A 19,811-nucleotide genomic window follows, 5' to 3' on the forward strand; every position below is an offset into this window, starting at 1 on the left:
GGGCCGGGCCCAACTTTAATGTCACTTCATTGGTTACAAACAAATACGTAGGTTCTACCCTAAGAAACTGGGAATGAACACCAACCCGGAATGAGCATAGCCAGAAGTTTAAACTATGGGATGGCATTAACGTTTTGTATACCGAGCCATTTTTAGGTCATAGAATTTCTATTACGTCTCAATTTATTTTCATTTGATATTCTACATAGTTGTCAAACTTTCATCGTTACAAATCACAGCACATTTTTGTAAGTCTTCCTTTTTTCTACATATGTAAGTTACATGCAGTTTTGATTATTCTCGGCATCGTGCATAGCTGCCTGGCACTCGCCAACTTTAAGATCATCCATTGCCAGATTCATTTTCTTAACGCACGTTTCGATTTGTTCTATCATCAAATTGTTTTCAAAGTAATGTTGTGAACTGATTTCCTGTCCAATTGAGATTATAAGTGTCTTTGTTACAGTTAGAATGTATATAAAATTTTAGAAATGGAGATCCTAGAAATCAGATGGTACAGACCCATGACAGCTGCTCTACGACGTCAAGTGGGATACCCCCGAGGCCCCTACTCAGAGTTGGAGACGTCTCCAAATGTTATGTACAGGAGTTCTACATTTAATGAATAAATCTTTGTAACGTGTTGATTTTTAAAATCGGCTTTAGATTGTATAAGATTGTATTAGATTGTAGGTGATGTTCCCTCCTCACCGAGCAACCTTTAACTCCGTCCCGCCCCGTGAACACTCCATTAACGAAGCCGCGCACTCACTCTCTCCTGCAACCCCTTTCAGCCCTAGTCCTGACGAATTAAACTGATATTTGTGACAACCCGCAAATCGTGCACATGGCCGTGAGAAGCCCGGCCAAGACGGTCGTGAACGCCTTTTGTCGAAGTTGGAATTTCAAAGTCATATATAATTGTATTAAAGGATTTATCAAATCGGAAACAGTTCTTTTATTCCGAAGAATGGAAGATGCTCTCGACGACTGAAACTGGCCTTCACGTAGTTAAAGTCGGAGTCGGAGTCACAAATGGTACGCGGCCTCTCTACCGGTGTATACTTAATTCATCAGCCACTAAACTTTTGCCATCTCGACGAAGTAAGCAGCCATGCCATAACCAATCAGAGCAACAAATACAACGAAATTGATCCTATCTATCACAGTTGCGATCACGGTCCACTTTGCACGGGCCGTCTTGGGAGGAGAGCCCTCTGATCTCTTGTTGAAGTAACCCTCGGACATTTCATCTCTGACCACAGACTCAGACTTGGAGACTGGAGCTTCTCCACCCGCGCACAGGCACAGACTGCAGCAGGTGAAGATCTGAAAACAAAAATTTGGAATAGTCCACCTGGTTCATGGTAATTCAAGGGAGAGATATGTCTTCAAAGGAGACGTGGATAGCTATCGATAGCCTAGTACCATTAGGGCGCAGGGGTGGCGCTGATTGGCCATGTAATGTACGAGTCTGTACGTCACGGACTACAAGAAAGTGTTACATGATGGATATTCATAGCCAGAGAGACCATGCTCTTTGATTGCGACCCCAGATGAGAAGCCTTTGGTGAGCCGGACAACTACACGTATAACTCGGTCCTCGATTGCCGGCACATTTTTCGTTCAAGGGAAACAGCAAGGTAATCGATGTGGCTTTGACCGCAAATAATACATAAGCTCCGGCGTCCTGCATGCGTCGTCAGCGCGTCAATGGCCACAGTTATCATACTGCAAACTTGTAAGGATTATAATGCGTACCTTGTAGAGACTATCCGGAGGTCCCCTGACACAGCCACCAATGACGGCGTTCACCACTGTACTGGTGATCAGGGCGGCCGTCGCACAGACGAAGATCAAACCATAATATTTGACTGCAAAAAGGAGACTAGTATCATGATGAATGTTCCTTTTCTACCATGCAAAGTATTCCTCAAAGGTCCATTTTTGTTAGTATCCACGTGAAAGAAATGTTCTTCAACTTGGAGTTTAAGAGCACCAAATGGATGTGACAGAGTTAACGTTCAGTCTCAAGCAGTTTACCTACCTAGAAGTGGAGATGCTGTCCTGTCCGCGTTGATGTAGTCCTGGAGGGAATAGACCACGGACAGGACGCACAGCTGAATCCCGACGGCTGAAATTTTGAAAAACAATTATTCTTGAAGGCCCACCGTTAGTGATAGAGTTGCAGAGCCGTATTCCCACGCCTGCAGCCAGGCGGAGCCCGTAGTGTGGCCTAATGGGAAGAGACCCAGAACCGCGTATTCCTACAGTGCTCTATGATTGATGATAGCGAACGGCTGAGCCGGGGACCGAATCACCCGGAAACGAAGGATGATAAGGGCTACAGCCCAATTTTGTCACATCCTCCGTCATTAGACCTTTAAAATAGGCTTCGATCCGCTACGCTGTTCACTTACAGGGGGCCAGGCCGTCATTCACTCACTGTCTCATTGGCAAAAGTTATTTCTGAAGAACGTGGTCCTCCCCAGCAGAAATACAACACAGGGCCACGGTGTATAAATATGTAGGACACTTGCCACATCTGCGGTTTATGTTACTTATGCTATACCCACCAAGATGTTTATATATTCGTTTCTCCCCGCATGGGTACGTCTTGTATTCGTTTCATGTAGTACTAGTGGTCCACGGCAGGGGAGCTAGGGAGGAAAGACTTTCGAACGCAAGCTAATTGAAGTAACTAAGCGTCTGAAGACACAAATTCGTCATCTCGCTGTTGGCGTTGTAAATGATTACTCACCAAGCATGGTCTTGTCTCCACTACCGTATGGTTGCAGGAACACAAGAGGGACCAACAGAGCCAAAACGAACGCTGGACAAACATACATCATGGATAACTGCTCGGGGCGCCTCTTTATGGTTAAGTTGAAGGTAATATCTGGATACGACTCGGGACAACACGAGTAGTAAATGACGTTCGTTGTCGTGGTAGTATTTGTAAGTTCCCATCGCTGGTTTAAGCGATAATTGCTTAAATCAACCACTTGGCTCCTTTTAGTGATATTCAACTGGAAGAAGGATTTAGAGGAGGGAGGAGCTACGGGGTCAAATTGGTTGTATGCAGCTGACGATAAGTATGCACAGTAAGGGGCATGAGTTGTGTTTGATTCAGCAGTTATTATATTCCTCATACACCCCAACCCCCTACACACAGCCACACACGCGCACACCCCTACACACACAAACTGAATCACAACACGGAGACAATTAACATCCTGACTGACATAAATATGAAAGGGAACCGCCGTGGGCAGACGGCTTCCCATCGTGATGAATAAACGGCTGATTTAAGCGAACACTTATGGGATATCTTGCAGAAATGAGATTTACCAATGGCACTCACCTGAAAGCCATTATAAATCCACGACCCAAACTTGAATCTACACGACTGAGTATCGTATGGGAAGTTCCTCAGATCCATGGGGCACGCAGCCTTGAGGGTCACGTGGGACGGGTAAAAGACTAAACCATCGCTAGTTATTTGTACCATAGTCTCTTCAAACGTCGGGTTCATACTTTGTGGCAAATAGCTAAGAAAAAAAAGAGAAAAAAAGAAATTAAATAACCTTCTGACAGTCGGCCGGTCCTTCTCAATAATTTAAGCCGAATTCATCTTCAGAGACAATCGAGAGAAAAGAATACATCCAAAATCCTAATATTGTCACCGTTCTTGTGATGGAAAAAAGGTGAATGACTCTCGAAAGATATGACCGTATTGATGAAGAGCTAGCAACGGAACACTTTCTTCCGCGGACACTTTTTTAAGCCTTATTTCGAACTGCACCACGCGGCCCATTACCAGACCACTGGTCACTTTCAGATATAAAGTCCATGATCAGAGATACCAGTTGTACCGGTAAATTGAAATTATCACATTCGCTTGATTGGTCGGTCTGGTCTCTTTCTTGGCACTCGTCTTCATTATAAGGTTACCACAGCCCTTATACCCATCAAGCCCTGTTGGTCGCGATTTTTTTGCAACTTACGCGTTGTAAAGGACGACATCTGGCCTCCAGATATTCTTGTAGTTAACCCTTAGTGTTGTCAACCCGTTATACTCAGATGGATCCCAGGACAGACGGAAATCAACCCATTCCTGTAAAAGGAAACGTATCAGCCAATAATCCGCAGTTAAGATCGATTGTGACATTGTCCCAAGAAGCTTTTTGGTGACGGTATAGCCTAAGTATAGTTGAAGAGCAGGTCCTGGCATAAGCTGCCTCTGAAATAACTGATCAAATAATTATGTCAGACACCCGCCTCCCCGTTTAACACTTGAAGATGGACAAGGGCAACTTGCGTCTATATTCAGGTGGATGATATTCGGTTCATATAGTTTTTGGACACCGCAAAAAAGACGCAAGTGGTCCACCAAATTCCACCGAGCGACGAAAAATAACGGAGGAGTTACTGGCTGTGGGCCACCGATTCAAATATGTGCCTATGTCCTGCCCGAGAGGCCGAAGTGGACTAAGTAAGTAAGTGATGATCTATGTATACTCACCATATCCATCCAAGCATTAAGGGTAATGCTTTCTTCTTTGTCAATCTAAAATATAATAAAAGGCACAATTTGGTACATTACTTGCAAAGGTACCGTACGTACTGGAGGATCATTTGAGGCGACGCGAGTCGAGATTATCCTCTTCCTGGCACGCAGTGCGTGTTGCTGTCTCCGTCCCTGCGCGTAGTTGATTAGTGCCGGTGTAAAAGTAAAAAGTGTCCCCCTGGAAAAAGTGTCCGGCCCTATTGTATTCTGCAATATGGTTCTATAGAGACCCTGACCGTCAATAGCTCACTAGAGATTGAAGCGCATAATAGAATCCTTTGTTCCCGGACATTTTATCCTAGGACATTTTAAACTTCTACACCGGGATATGCCGACTGTGAAGGAACCCCAAGATGTTGCCACTTACAGCTGGGCAGTCCTAGGATCCGGGTGCAGTTACTATATGCGCCTGTCGTAATCAAAAGAAACGATCTTATCCCACCACGGGTCTGAGAGTCTCCTCCCAATATAATACTTCATAGACATCATTCTTATCTACTCTAAAACCACTTACCACTTACCACTTACCACGTGAAAGTCCATAAAAGACAGGCCGATTTTCGCCGATACAACATCGGTGGAATTGGCTGGTAGCAGAGCTTTCTCGTACTTAGAGAAAAGCGTCTTGGTCAAGCGGCTGTGATCTTTGAAAAAACCATCTGAACGAGCTACCACTGAAAAAAACGTACTGGTATACATGTACAGGCATATCTCCACATATTGTTTAACGCCACGTATTACTCACAAATCAATGTTCGTCAGCATTTCGCTGAATATGAAATGACTCCGACAAGGAAAAAGATTTGTTCCGAATATACTCAAAAAGGAAACACTTCGACCATGCAAGGTTCACCAAGAGGACACCGGTCCCCGATAATGGCCACACTGAGAAATGTACCTGCAGGCCTTTGTCAAGTATGCATACTTGCCTTTATTCATAGCAAACTATCATCGACACCACTCCCATCCCTTTTATTATTCTTACCTACAAGCTGCAACAAGACAACCAAACAATTGCAACATATTCCGAAAGACCAGGACATTGGCACAACCATTATGATCGAACACAGCAGCTGAAAACAACATGCACTTTTGCTTGGTCTCAGTCATCGATAGAACTGTGTGTGAGTTGAACTATACGAACACACATTTGACTGTGAAAATCAAGGCTATTCACATCATTCAGTCAATTACAAGGCAATTCAGTTAGATTGTGATGGGGATATTTTAGAATAATTGCTGGTTGACATCTCGTTCAAGTGGCACGTACGAGGCAAGGCAATTATATCGGCAAATTTGCATGTCGGAAGTGATGTCTCTTCTACACATGATGAGTTCTACCTGCGAGATGAATAGCTGTACAACAGGGACGACAAATCTGTTCCCGGCCTTACGTCACTGTCCTCTGCTGCTTCTTCTCTCCTCATTTGCACTTGTTGGCATTGACATCATTTAACTTACATTGTTCCATTGATACGTTCTTTGGCAATCAAAATAGCTAACAAACTCATGTGTGACACGGAAATACAATCACATCCTGCCAAACCATCCGAGGACAAGTACATTTCGTTTAGTTCTAGAAAATACAATTCGGGGCGCTGGGCGCTTTACCCACAATTCATTAAACAGGTGCGCGCGCATCCTAAAGACTCGATGAGGAGAAATTGGACGAAATCTTGTATATTTTTCCTCCAAAAGTAACCTAAATACACGAAAACCACAGTGTATTCATGAAAAACCTATTGTCCATGCTCATCTTCAAAAGTTAATAAAATGAACAGTGCGGTACCTGGTCCCAAAAGGCCCGCACCGTGCCGATATTTCTTCAATAGTGGGACTTGTTTTTATGGGGACGAATGTCAATTTCTTCATGATCCTTCTCGGCTGAAGCAAAGACAGTTCGCAGCTGGCAGATCAACCCCTCCGTTTGACCCCACTGGCGAGATGCCTGGTGAGTCAGTTGATGTCCTTGCACCTTCTGATTGTACTAGAACACCACCAAGTACTGAACTGAAGTTTTTGCTGCAAGTGCAAAGTGACTGACGAGACATCCCTGGCCTTGTTATTTTTCTCTCATTTTTTTTCGACATGCATCGACCCATCGTGTCAAAAATTGAGACTGAGACGACCCCCAAATGTTAACAAAATATTATAGAAACCATCAGTTGAAATCTGCGTGTGGTATGTGCAACGGCTAAACTTTAGAATCCCCGATCGGAAATGACGTAGTTTGATCGCATTCAACTATAAATCCATTGAACAGTGGTGCTTGGTTAGTCAACCGATGACCTTTTTTTGGGGTGTGATCGGGGATTCTAAACTCGTTCCTGTACAACCCCTGATCGAAAATGATAACGTAGTCAGATCAACCGGAAATGAACAATGGGACTTACTTTGTCAACTGCATGATGACCTTTTTTGATGATCTTTTTTGGGCCGTGAACAGGGAATGTCAACTTCATGACCTGTTCCAAACCATCTGAGTCGGCACTGACTCTTTTGCAGCACTTCGACAGCCGTGTTCGTTTTTGTTGCTCATATTTATTAACAAAGGGTTTTAGCCCTCCAAGATGTAACTTCCTGATGTGCATGAAGTAAAATGGTAATTTAATGTCATTGTGTTTTTTACTCTTTCAGTGACATCAGAAGCAAATAACGGAGATCAGTTTTTCAACGCAACATTCAGTACTGGTAATGGCTTGCCGTTCATAGGAGCACAGCCAAATACTGCTACAGGGGTAAGTTTGTACTTCATTTTGGTCAAATTGTTACTGTCTTTAGAGTGAAAGATTGATGGCCAACTGTCAGTATCACTATCATCAGTATCAGATCTAGAACACTTGATTGGAATTTTTTTTAATGGACATGCTAGAACTTTAAGATGCTATATTGCAAAAGGGGACTTAATTTGCAGGAGATTCTTTCTTATTAGGGAGAGTGCAAAATTAGATGCAACTCAGATAATTTTCACTTCTCTCAAGAATTGATTTCCAGGTCTCTGACTCTGGTCTAATTATGTTGAATAATAGCATACACCTTTTGTTGATTTCGTGGTGCCATGTGTTTTTATTTAAATTTCTATGAATAAAGTTATTGGTGATTGATTGCCCTTAACTTGAGGCCATTAACGACTGGAATGTATTGCTTGCAGTGTATCTGATAACCATATTGCAGGCGTGATACTGACAAAGGAATTAAATAACGTGTAAAAGCTTTTACTTTTATGAGCTTAAAATGTACGTTACAAGGTTTAGCACGAGAGAGTTGGCATTGAATTCTGACATCCAATTGACAATTATTGTTGTTTAATTCATCATCTTCAGAACAAGGGGAGTGCTAACAGGTCAACTGCCACGACTTTGGCCACTGCCGGCATGAACACTGGGGTGATGACAACCGCAACAACATACAGTGACAATCCCAAGTTTGCCACATCAACCTACAGTGCGGAGAATGCCAAATATGCTGCACAGGCCACATCGACGTACAGTGGGGACAATGCAAAATATGCTGCACAGGCACCCTCAACATACAGTGGGGACAACGCAAAATATGCGGCACAGGTGTACAGTGAAAACGCTAAGTACGTTGCGGCTGCAGCAAGCTACGGCGAGAACCCAAAATACGCCACAGCATACAGTGACCACCAGAAAATAGGGGTCGCAGCAGTCTATAGCGACAACCCAAAGTTAGGGGGTACGACGGTGTACCATGACAACTCAAAGTTTGCCCCGTCAAGCTATGCTGAGAACCCAAAGTTTGCAGCGTCGACGTTCAGTGACAACCCTAAATTCCTGGCCACGGCCTATGGCCCAGGTGACAACATGAAATATGCTACAACCAGTTATAGTGATACCCCGAAATTTGCCGGCACCGCCTATGAAAACCAAAAGTTTGCGGCTGCACCATACAGTGACAACCCGAAACTGTTTTTGTCACCGGCGAAAGGCTCGGACCAAGAAACTGCAGCTATGGTGAACTCGTTTGCTGGGATGAACGTGAATGCTCATGGAGAGAACGATTTTAAGGTATGATTATAGACGCTAACCAAGGATTTTAAAACAATTGTGTGTTGTCTTTTAACATTGGGCCAGTCGCAGAAAAGTAACTTGTGTGCTTAGCCCCAGCCAATCTGAGATTGTTTTCAGATTGGAAGGCATGGGCTGACCTGAGTTTCGAATTTGTCATGGCCACAGAACTGATAATCTGAGCTGACATCGAACATTAAAAATAGAAAAAGATTGGTCCTCAGTTCAAAAAGTCCCATATCAAAATCTCTGTTTTATTTTAGGGAGTGAACCCAGGTGCTAGTGAATTCATCCCGAAGTCTGCGACGCTGTCACACAGTGCTAGTACGCCCTCCTTTGCTTCCATGGTCCCTGTCACCACAGCCAACCATGTAGGACAACACAATGGTGAGTACCTTATTGAGGTGATCACTAGTATGAAAAGGAGTCCAGGCTTACATGTAGTCAAAAGTAGAGCTGACCTTTTTCAGCCATGATGCTGATGACCATGGCAGATAATATGAAAATACAATGGTACATGTAAGTGTCTCACAGAAGGAGGTTACTGTTAAAAGGGAGTCTGTAGTCATGGCTTGGCCGTAGGGGATGGTCATTCACTTTCATGGTCCCTGTTTGGGTGACCACACTAAACCATGTACAATGTAGGACAGCACTTAGTATCATATGTAGGGGGAGGGCGGTCTTTGAACAATATCATCTGATGGTTTAATCCTTCAAGTTTATGTTCCTGCATGAATTTTAATTCCGTTCAACACGATTCCACCTCATTTCATATCGTAACACTAACTCGCCAATTTCAAGTTTTTACTTTCATGAGATATCTCATTATGACTCACTTCACCAATATGTAGTCATCTTGTGGCATCAATACAAAGCACATTAGCAGTGACCTCCCATTGTGAACTCTTTCAATTTGGCTGGATGGGGAGGGAGTGGATTATTCTTTCCATACCCTGTATTTCAGTCTCCTTCGGTACCTACTGTTTCGTTCAGTATCCTGTCCCTTACCTCACAACCATTGCCGGGCTACCAATATAACCCTGTTGCCTTGAACATACTATCAGTCTGTTCTCGTCCTGCGGCAAAGTCCTATTATCCTAATTTTTGGTAACCCTGCCCGTGTCACCGTTTATTTTCACCCCTCACCAATAAATGCATGCATAGTTGATTCTCTGGTTTTTATTTTTAGTGCTTCATCGTAACTCTTACTCTCCCAACAACACCAGTCAAGCATCTTGGGCTGATCACAATAAACTAGGCAAGTTATTGCAAACAGTATGCAGCCCCACCGTAATTTTTTTCAGGACTTGTAAAAGTTTTATCCATAAGGTGTATTGTTGTACTAATATGTGTGATGAGACAGTTTGATATTGTGGGTGTGACTTGATAAGGCTGTAATCTCATATGTTTGCAATAATTTTGGGGATGATAAGACAATATTGTGCCGTCTTATGTTCCACAATAACTTTGATGAATTCTTTGAAAGGGGTGTTGAAGAATGCAAATAAAATAATGTTGGAATAAGCTGTAGCGTAATGAACCAGAGGAACACACATATTGAAACTTTGATGATACTTTGATGATATTTAGTCCTTTGGTTTTCTACAATACTTGGAAAGGCAAACTGGTCGTTTTACGATATTTGGTTTTGTTTTTCTGCTTGTGAGTCTGTGTTATACCTCTCTACTTGTGCATCCGTATGATTTTGTTATGCTAAGTGTTTTTGGATGTATGGTTTGTTATCATGATAACACTGATAAAACGATAATCTGAGGGATTGTGCAAAAAAATATACTCCCCTATGCGCACATTGCTGCAGGTAATGGTATTGTCTTGCTTTACGGAGGGATCCAAGTCCAAACTGTTTGAGGTGGGCCTTGGAAGTTTCTGCAGTGCCATCCATATCGGAGTTTGTAGGCTTAGTTCATCTTCTTAACTTGTCCCTCTCATTCCAGTGATGCCCATGTCGGCCGGGACAAGCCCCGTGCACAGTCCTGGTCTCTCGCCGAATCATTCCCCTCTCTCACAACGGAGGAACAAATCGCCAAAACCACTCAATATCAACAATGCGAACGCTGCAAATGAGAATGCAACAATACAGGTGAGTGGAACATTGGTTCTACAAACATGAGTTAGACACCATGCCTTCTCTAAAGGTGTCATTTTGAAAGTTAACATAATATCTTATTTCTAAATTCGGCCAGATTTTCCAATTATTTCATTTGAATCGAGGCATTCTATTGTTAGAGCAGGCATAAGAAGTTCAAGGTGCAGCAAGTTTTGTTTGAAAATTTTTGAAATTCACATCATAGCAAGATGTGTAGGGTAAGAAATGCCTTTATGTTGTGCCTTTGTTCTCTTGTAGGAAAACGTTGGAGGCACCACATACTTCTATACATCTGAGGAGCTCGCTGCCCAGTTACAGGGGGTGGTAAGTGTTGTTTAAAGAATTTCATGAGATTATGCTGCATACAATAGCACTTGTCGACTCTGGACGACCTATCCTACACATGGACTGGAGCGGAGAGGTTTATGTCTAGTGAGTCAGCAGCTCATGTCGCTTCTGCGGACTTGGGTTTGTTTCCTTGACAGACCACTTCCTCGCCTTTCATCTTTTTCTCAGATGGAATGAGTTTCCTACTTCGACTCCAGATTCCTCTCAACTCGTCGTGCTTTATATTTCAGATGGTGTCAACAGTGAGCATGTACCCGGGTGTGCCAGCCCATGTCGCCCACTTGAAGCCGAAACCAAACATGGTTGGGTTCGGCATGTCTGAAGAACATAAACTGGAGATCTTGAACAAGCAGGCTCTAACACTCATGCAGATTGATCCTGAACAAAATCCAGGTAAGAACTGATGGGCGACTAGTCCAGTCAGGCTATAAAACTTGTGCTCTTTATATCTGTTAGGTGGGACAGAGAGCCATGGTTCACTTTATACTACCTCGATATTAGCACATCTTTAGTTTTACAATTTTTAAAAAAGCAATCCTATATCCTATAATTTTATCAACATTCCAGACATCCCACATGAAGTCGACAATTATCAAAATCTGTTCCCACTCGAACCACCCCAGTCAAGTGCTCTGCAGAAGTCCTCAACATTCGGTTATCCTACTACGTGCTACAAGGCAACTTGTACGAAAGATGGCCTCGTCTACTGCCTGCGACGGATACACGGTGAGTAGTGAGAGAATTAATTGCCAAAAGGTGGCAGTGGTGGTTACCAGTCCAATACGGCACAGATCCTTTGGCGAATGATTGACCAGCTCATTTGAGTTCTACTGAAAGGTTTCATGGTAGGCTGGGCTTAAAGATTACCTCTACATAGTTCATGTCAGAGTCTTTAAACCGAAAACGTTCACTTTTCAACATGAATTTCACATTTTACCTGCAGGTTACCGACTGACGAGCACCAAGTGTATGGCCGTGATAGATCTATGGAAGAAGATCCAACACACAAACATCGTACAACTTCGAGAAGTGTTTACTACGAAGGCTTTTAACGATCTCTGTAAGTGGCGTCAGTCAGGGATATGACTTATCTAGTTTTTGGAGAATTTCCATTCCTCTCCTGAAAAGGTTTAATTTGACAGACACCTGAGCCTCAAGTCTGGATTTGAACCTGCGTCCTATTTCTATTTGCAGCGATCGTGTTTGTGTACGATTTCCACGCCGGTGCTGAGACATTGATGCACAGACATTTCACGCAACAGGGTCGTATCAACGGCTTCAATGCTCCCTTCATGGGTCTCGACTCCCGCAGCTCACGACAGTTCCCTAAGGGAAAGATGGGTAAGACTTCCACAAGCTAGTTAAACTCTGTTGCTTAATGATCGTGTTCAGTGGCTACTGCCTGAAGCCGAGACCCGCTGCTTTTAAGAAGAGTTTCAATGGTCCTGTTTCAATCAACTGTTGAGCAAATAGAGTTCCATTTCAATTCTTACACCTCTCCAGGCAGTGATGCAATCATGCCATCACAAGTCTATATAACCCAAGCAGAACAGGGCCATAACAATAGTGACATTAATTATTCATCGTCCATTTTCTTCAGCTGCAAACCGAGCTGCCCAGGCTGCCACAAATCTGCTCCCAGAGTGTATCATCTGGAACTACATCATCCAGCTGACGTCTGCCCTTCGTACCATCCACGCTGCTGGCCTCGCATGCCGTGTCATGGACCCTACCAAAATACTCTTGACAAGTCGGTCGAGGTAGGTCCATCAAGTGTTTTGTCATCAATACTAATATTATAAATCCCAGACCGAATGATGTTCTGCCATAAGGCCTCGAATGATCAGGGAAACAAAGCACCAGGCCATAGGTGGTTTCAACTGTCATCTTTTGCAAATACCCTGTTGTTATGAACCTGTTTCTCCTTCACAGGCTTTGGTTGAATTGCGTGGGTATATTTGATGTCCTCGGCTTCGACTCGACGCAGAGCACCCCTCTTGCCATGATGCCGCACTATCAGCAGGAAGACATGGTGTCGTTAGGGAAGGTGGTGCTGGCGCTGGCGTGTAACTCGGTGTTTGCAATCCAGCGAGATCATATCCAGTCGTCGATGGAACTCGTCGCAAGAAATTATTCCACGGATCTTAAAAACCTCATACTGTAGGTATACCATGAACTAACACCCACATATCCTACTTTTAAAGGTCTAATAGTAGAGTTTTTAGACGCAGTTTCCAACCAGGTCTGGTTTAAGGCATTGTCAGCTTGAAGTAGTGGGTACTGAAAATTGTTTGGTCTTGTTGTGTTAACTGACTTTACCTTGAGCACTGCGAATGAATAAACTCACCTCCATTTGTAATCTTATGATTCAGTATAATTCATTCCAGCTACTTGTTGACGAACCATAACCGTGTACGGAGTGTGAATGACATCATGCCAATGGTGGGTGCGAGGTTTTATACTCAGCTGGAGGCCAGCCAGTTAATGAACGACGTCTTGGAAAATGAACTGTCAAAGGTAAGAGCTGGAAGCTGTATTGCATTTAAGGTTGTGCTTATCAATGGGATTGGGCGCTGCTCAATTGCTATAATTCTCTATCTTCATACACCTGTGATTACTTCAAGAACTCTGTAGGAGAACTTTATCCATCTCCCTTGCATTCCAGGAGGTGGAAAACAGTCGCCTGTTCCGCTTGGTCTGTAAGCTTGGCACGGTGAACGACCGGCCTGAGTTCCACATGGATCCGGCATGGAGTGAGACGGGTGACCGGTACCTGTTGAAGTTGTATCGCGACTATCTGTTCCACCAAGTTGACGAAAACGGTGCTCCTTGGATTGATATGGCCCATGTGGTTCAGTCACTCAATAAGGTCAGTTTATTTTACACTCGTCAACAGAATCTAATGAGCAAATTTGCCAAATTTTAGTTCACTTATGGTAAACAGGCAGTTTAAAAAACTATCTTGATGACAATTTTTTAATTTTGCTCTTTTCCAGCTTGATGCGGGCACCCCTGAACGACTGTGCCTCACATCACGTGACCATCAAACTGTGTTATTGGTGTCATACGCCGATCTCAAGCAGAGCTTTGAAGCGGCCTACAGCGAAATTATTCAAGCTAGTCAGATAGCGGAGCAGCAGAGCGTTGGCACGCTAGCGTAACTGGTGATTTCGAAAAGTTGTCCTGTTTTGTGCGAGACTAATTAGAATGAGGTTTGATGAGGAGATTAGTGTGAGAACGCTTTAGCTGCAACCCAAAAATAACTCGTGATGCTATTAGAACTTGCACCAATGTTCATCACAGGTTGGTGGGGGCATGGAGACAGCTTATTGCAAGTATTCAACAAGTGCAATAGATAGGTGGGTTTGAGTATGGTACAAATATCTGGTAGACAAAAGAATGAATCAGTTGTAAGGTCGATGGATACCAATATAATAGATGGTTGATGGCGTTGCCAGTTCTATATAAAGGTCTCACGCTAGTCTCATTCTTAATTTCATTCTTTGTAGTTTGTCAATAAATTGCAGCAACTTTTAAATATCCAGTTCTTTACTCAAACATTATCAAACATTGACTTATACAGGCTTTGAATCATTGCCTTGTTTTATCAGTTAGCTCATACTGCCAAAACGCAACCCGTTTCTCAAGAGTGGTTGGTCGCTAGACTTTGATTGTTCATGTAAATGAGATGGTCCATTTTTGAAGAATGGGGATATGAGGCATGTAGGTCTAGCTTGTGATAAATGCTGGATACGCAGTCACTTCTCATTAAATGATATATAGGACTTGTACATGGATTTATATTATTGCATACTATTGAATTGTCGATGTTATAAGTGACCGTATATGTTTTTATACACACATGGAAATTACTGAGAAAAGATTGTTTTTTTCTCAGTTACTGAGAAAACATTATTTGTTTATTGTAATAATGTACTATTTTTCTCTAATCTGTTTTGAAATTTTCATAAATAGATTTATTATAAAAAAATTCGAAACAAGAATCATGACACTGCTGCAGTGATGCCGGTCAAAGGTCAAGGTTGCCTGTTGTCAGGGCTATCATGAATAATCAGCTGAGTTTTTGGTGATGAATCGTTTCTCTTTGAATTTCATAAAAGTTTATCTAAGACATGCGATGTAACGGCCCTCCTTTACAGAGATGGACCTACATGTATTCATCTAATTACACCTGACAAAAATTGGTTGTTTTCATGGTGGTGAAAATGTCACCAATTTGACTCGACTGTGGTCGTTGCCTGCATGAATACTGAACTATTTATGAAATACCATGAAGAGAAAAAGTTCTCTAGCGCAAGGGCTGGTAAATTTAAGACGAGGTTGTAGCAGCAGTTGTGCAGAACAGTGTGGTATCATTGCATTTAAACAGCTGCTGGCGTTGTCGGTGTGAAGCTGGCGATTCGTGCAACGTTTTCTCGCCTGGTAGAGTTTTAAAATGTCCACTGCTTTTCTGGTTTGTTCAGCCTGGCCAAAATATCTGGTTCCACAAGACCTCTTGGTCGGAATCACCTTCATAAGACTGAGAATTTTGCTGTATTTCCTCCATGGTTTTGGATTGGGAGAGGTAAAGATTGACAAGGGCTCAAGTGTGGAGATGCATCACTAAGATGTCTTTGGCTTTACGTGCAAATTTGTACCGTGAGTTGACTAGCCAGCGTTGTATCTTTGGAATGTCACTACACCAAACGGAACCAGCAGCACCCGTTGTTTTATGTGAAATAGTGAAAAAGGTGGTTACTGTGTTATGTAAGAGGGGGTTTGACCATGACGTGTGTCCAATTGAGGACACTCTAAACAAAACAGACATTCCCATGCCAGTAGGCTGTAAGGGAGTGGGGCTTTTTTATCCGGGAAAATGAGTGAGTTTAAAGTGAATGTGACCCAAATGAAGTTACTGGGATCAGATTGTCTTATGGAATTCTTTAGAGAATTGCCGATGAATGTATGGAATTTTCCAGAGAAATACATTAGTTTTCCATATCAATGCACTTGAATTTGTAGAGAATTCCACATGAAGACAATTTTGATGGATATGAATTTCTGCTCAGTTGGGTTGAAATGGACACAGTTACAATGATCATGTTTGTCTAGTCTCCCTGCAACGTTTACCTCGAGGGGAGTCAATCAGGGAAATACAAGACACCATCAAACTGCACCGCGCAGTTTGTAATATTTTTTTACTGTAATTTTTGTATGCATGAAATTATTTTGAATTATTGAAAATTTAAGTGTTTGACACACTGACCCGGGCTTACATGGAATTCATGTTGTCACTTGTCAGGGTTTGTGAGTCACGTGTCCAATGTCATGAGTATGTACCCGTAGTTAATTGACTTCAGCTTGAAATCATGACACGAGTGTCACCTATGTAACCTACTCTTTGGAAATGACTTGTTCTTCGTGTCACGTGTGGTAGTATAGTGACACGTGACATGTGTACTCTATGTAAACCTGGCCTTGGCAGTGTATTCGTTGAAAATTTTATTTTCTGAAATTCCGTACAAATTCCATAGCATTTGTGGGTTGAAAATTATACCAGTATTTGAAGTGGGACAGAACTGAAACAGGTGTGGGGAGGGTTAAACGATAGTAAAAAAATGACACTTTGCCTTACCATTAAACTTAGATTATGGACAGGAGGCTTTTGGCTCAAGATTTGTTCAACCAATTGTATGGTCTGATCAGACATGGACGCATATACGTAGTATTTTTCATATTGAAAATTACAACCTTCCAAGATTTAAAATCATTTTATTGCTTAATATAGACCGCCATTTTTGATAGTCAGTTTGTATAAAATTGAAAGTTTTGTGGGTTGATTCTTCATCCAGTTGCAGGAAGTTTTAGCAAAGTTCTCTGCGGGTGTGTTGCCAACTTTTCAAACATTTTCTTGTGATCTGAACTGGTAAGATCTGCTGGCAAAAATGGGTGTATTTGGAAGCCAGATATTAGATAAAAGTTAACGTATTAGAGACTGCTTATTTTGATAACCAGTTGAAAAATGTTGAGATTTTCTTCAGAGAACTTCAAACACTGGCTCTGTGCTGATTAGGTCCTTAGAAAACTGGTACTCAACAAGCAACTGGGTTGACATGGCCATTTATAGTACCCCTTTATACATGTACTCTGACCACCAGAACTTGTCTTTTGGCTATATAACTATAAAACGTGTCTTATTGGGTTGTTAACAATGCTTTGGGATTTCTGTGCAGTCATTGGGCACTTTAATAGCTTGAGGCCTAAAAAGTGTTGATTTGGTTTACTACGTAACTTGTTTTTACCTAACTGTTGATGCAACGCGCCACGCAAATGAGAAATTGTTGTCACTGCCACCTGCGATCGAATCATGATCACATCCGACAAAATATCGCTCGTTTGCGTGGCACTTGAACAGTTACTGCAAACTGGTACTGCTTCTTGCATTTTAAACGTATTACATGCGTATGCTCAATTCAGTGAACAGGGTTGCTGTGTTGTAAACCCATTAAGTTATACATATTGGATATTTAAGAAAACAGTGTTCATAGTCTTGGTAAAATGATCTAACCATGACATCATCTATTAACAAAGTCAACTTCACCTGGTAATAATGTAACCGGTAACCCACCCACCCCCACCCTATAGATTTCTTAGTTGACCAAAACTGTGTCCCACTATAAAAACCATCACTTTTTAAGGCCTTATATATCTGATTCAACTGTCTATTTATCATGCATTTACGCAATTATTAATTGATATTATCATTAATTAATGGTGGCATATTGTCATTTTGTGCTACATGTATATTGTCGAAAGTGGATATTTTAACAATATTTTCAAAATGTTTATTTGATAAAATAGGTTGTGTCAAATGAAATTTGCATTGAACAGTTTGTCCAAAAAAGTGTGTCAGTGATGCTAAACATGGAAGTTGTTGGCACTAAGGATCAATGACATCCCCCCCCCCCAACACCTGACTTCAATCATATCATGCCCTTTCAGAAGCCATGGTCAAAGACACACCTGCATTCAGGGGATTACCTATTTCATTTTATGACACTTCTTTGGGACACACTGTAAAGATTGATCGTTTTGCTTTCTGAAATGATTGGTGACTTCAACGCTTTTGTCCAAGTCAAGAAAAAGAAAGTGTCAATGAACAATATTTGTGTCGAAGTGTATCTGCAGCTCAATTTAAAGTTCAGGCAACTAAAGCAAACATATTGTCGGTCAAACACTAGGTTTGCAAGAAAAAGTCTGTTTTTATATCTTTTGGAAATTCGGGAGAAAAAATCTTCAAGTAATACTCATGTCTGTGCTTAAAGGTCTACGCCATTCAAATTAGAAATTAGAAATTGAATTTGAGATTTTTTGATTATGAAATGTGTGTAGAAATTATAGATACTCTGTGTTGGTAAATTTTCTGGTTACTGAACTGCGACAATGTTCATTCCTGTTCACTTGTGGCACAGACGAAGACAATTTTCTTTAACGGCGTAGGCCTTTAAGACTTTCGACCACATTCTCGAGAACAGTTTCAGTACAGTTCAGCTCTGTTTTAAATGGTGCCATCCATAGGGAATAAAATCAAAAAAATCTGTAAGAATTTCCAAACATACCGGTATTCATATTCTGCTTGTGTGTCATATCAAAAATGTGTATGGCTCGCTTATATATTTTTGGTAATATTGATCTGAACCCCCATATCCTCAGTGTGGAATGAGGGGTCCTTGTCCCTTCTTCTAATGCACAAAAAAAACCTTCGGAGATATTTTGTGGGCTGACGATTAACGAGTTCTATGTCCACTTGAAAGAAATGATATTAAGAAGAACTTCACCTTGATATTATCATTCATGAGTTGTGAACTGAAGGCATATGGTCCGATGTCCAAATCAAACGACCGTGCAATTTACCAACGTCTTTGTCCGATGTGGAGATGTGCCAAGTTAATCTTCAGCCCACGATTTGTTGGCCCTACTTGTCTAAAATGATAGTGAATGCTCACAAAAAAGGTTAGGATAACATGCTGAGGCAGCCTATGAGGGTATCCTACTCAAATGGTGAGATTCTGTATGGTATGTTATTAGTGACCAAATTCCCTGTTTTTTTCTTTGAGTGTATACCTATTTGATTTTGAGTGGCAGTACAACATTCCCTTCTCCTGCAGCTGCTGGCGAATTCATTTTGTCACTTCAACTCTTTTTATACCAGGGGTATCCAAGAAACACTCATGATTTAAGTAGGTTGTAGCTATCAGACACCCTATTGGGCTGGGAGTCTGTAAAGAGAGTGTTTGGGGTTAAACCCTGGCGCTGAATATGTTGAAGATAACACAGAATAGGCATGGTGTTTTCCTAATGGAATGTCAATTCCTTTCATTTTGTTTCAATTTATTCCTTTCAATGGAAGTGGTTGCCCTGCCTTGAATTATGATTTGGGCCAATTTTCTAAAAAAAAACCGTAGTCCCTTTAAAGTTTCAGAGGTCTTGAGGGTTTTTCTGTCCCCTCAGTGGTGACAGGCTAAAATTTCCTGCCATTATTTATTGCCTATCTACCCTTAGACTCTTAATTGGACCCATCCTTTTCATTAAAAGTGACCGGACCATTTGAGATTTAAGGGTGTTGGCGTGTTCAGTGCTGGTGATTTATACTTGAGGTATTCGTTGTAGAAGGAATATGCAAGAAGATGTAACTAATTGTAAAATGAGGCTTGTACAGAGTTATTTTTTAGAAATAAAGCATTCCTATTTAAGATGA

The 19,811-nt window shown here is 41.9% G+C and overlaps 2 protein-coding genes across 3 annotated transcripts; one reads left to right on the forward strand and one right to left on the reverse strand.

The window, feature by feature from the left end:
- Window positions 1-42: 42 nt before the first annotated feature.
- Window positions 43-5,668, reverse strand: LOC135493116 (neuronal acetylcholine receptor subunit alpha-9-like). The gene is made up of 9 exons (XM_064780046.1): window positions 5,556-5,668; window positions 5,099-5,244; window positions 4,526-4,570; window positions 4,008-4,117; window positions 3,365-3,551; window positions 2,762-3,029; window positions 2,048-2,134; window positions 1,762-1,874; window positions 43-1,329 (listed from the first exon to the last, which is right to left on the reverse strand). Exons 1-9 carry the CDS (start codon window positions 5,623-5,625, stop codon window positions 1,081-1,083), a joined length of 1,275 nt encoding a protein of 424 aa, XP_064636116.1. The 5' UTR covers window positions 5,626-5,668; the 3' UTR covers window positions 43-1,080.
- Window positions 5,669-6,234: 566 nt separating this feature from the next.
- Window positions 6,235-19,811, forward strand: LOC135493103 (PAN2-PAN3 deadenylation complex subunit pan3-like). 2 transcript variants are annotated; one of them, XM_064780015.1, is made up of 16 exons: window positions 6,235-6,521; window positions 7,208-7,308; window positions 7,894-8,598; window positions 8,862-8,985; window positions 9,788-9,856; window positions 10,554-10,699; window positions 10,964-11,029; window positions 11,284-11,446; window positions 11,621-11,779; window positions 11,997-12,113; window positions 12,248-12,394; window positions 12,654-12,813; window positions 12,986-13,213; window positions 13,441-13,570; window positions 13,719-13,922; window positions 14,050-19,811. In XM_064780015.1, the coding sequence occupies exons 1-16, from the start codon at window positions 6,344-6,346 to the stop codon at window positions 14,212-14,214; spliced, it is 2,862 nt and encodes a 953-aa protein (XP_064636085.1). In that variant the 5' UTR covers window positions 6,235-6,343; the 3' UTR covers window positions 14,215-19,811. The 2 variants fall into 2 exon arrangements, with proteins under 2 accessions (XP_064636085.1, XP_064636086.1); XM_064780016.1 differs by lacking the exon at window positions 9,788-9,856.

The sequence above is a fragment of the Lineus longissimus genome, chromosome 9, assembly GCF_910592395.1.
Source record: "Lineus longissimus chromosome 9, tnLinLong1.2, whole genome shotgun sequence".
Taxonomy (NCBI): domain Eukaryota; kingdom Metazoa; phylum Nemertea; class Pilidiophora; order Heteronemertea; family Lineidae; genus Lineus; species Lineus longissimus.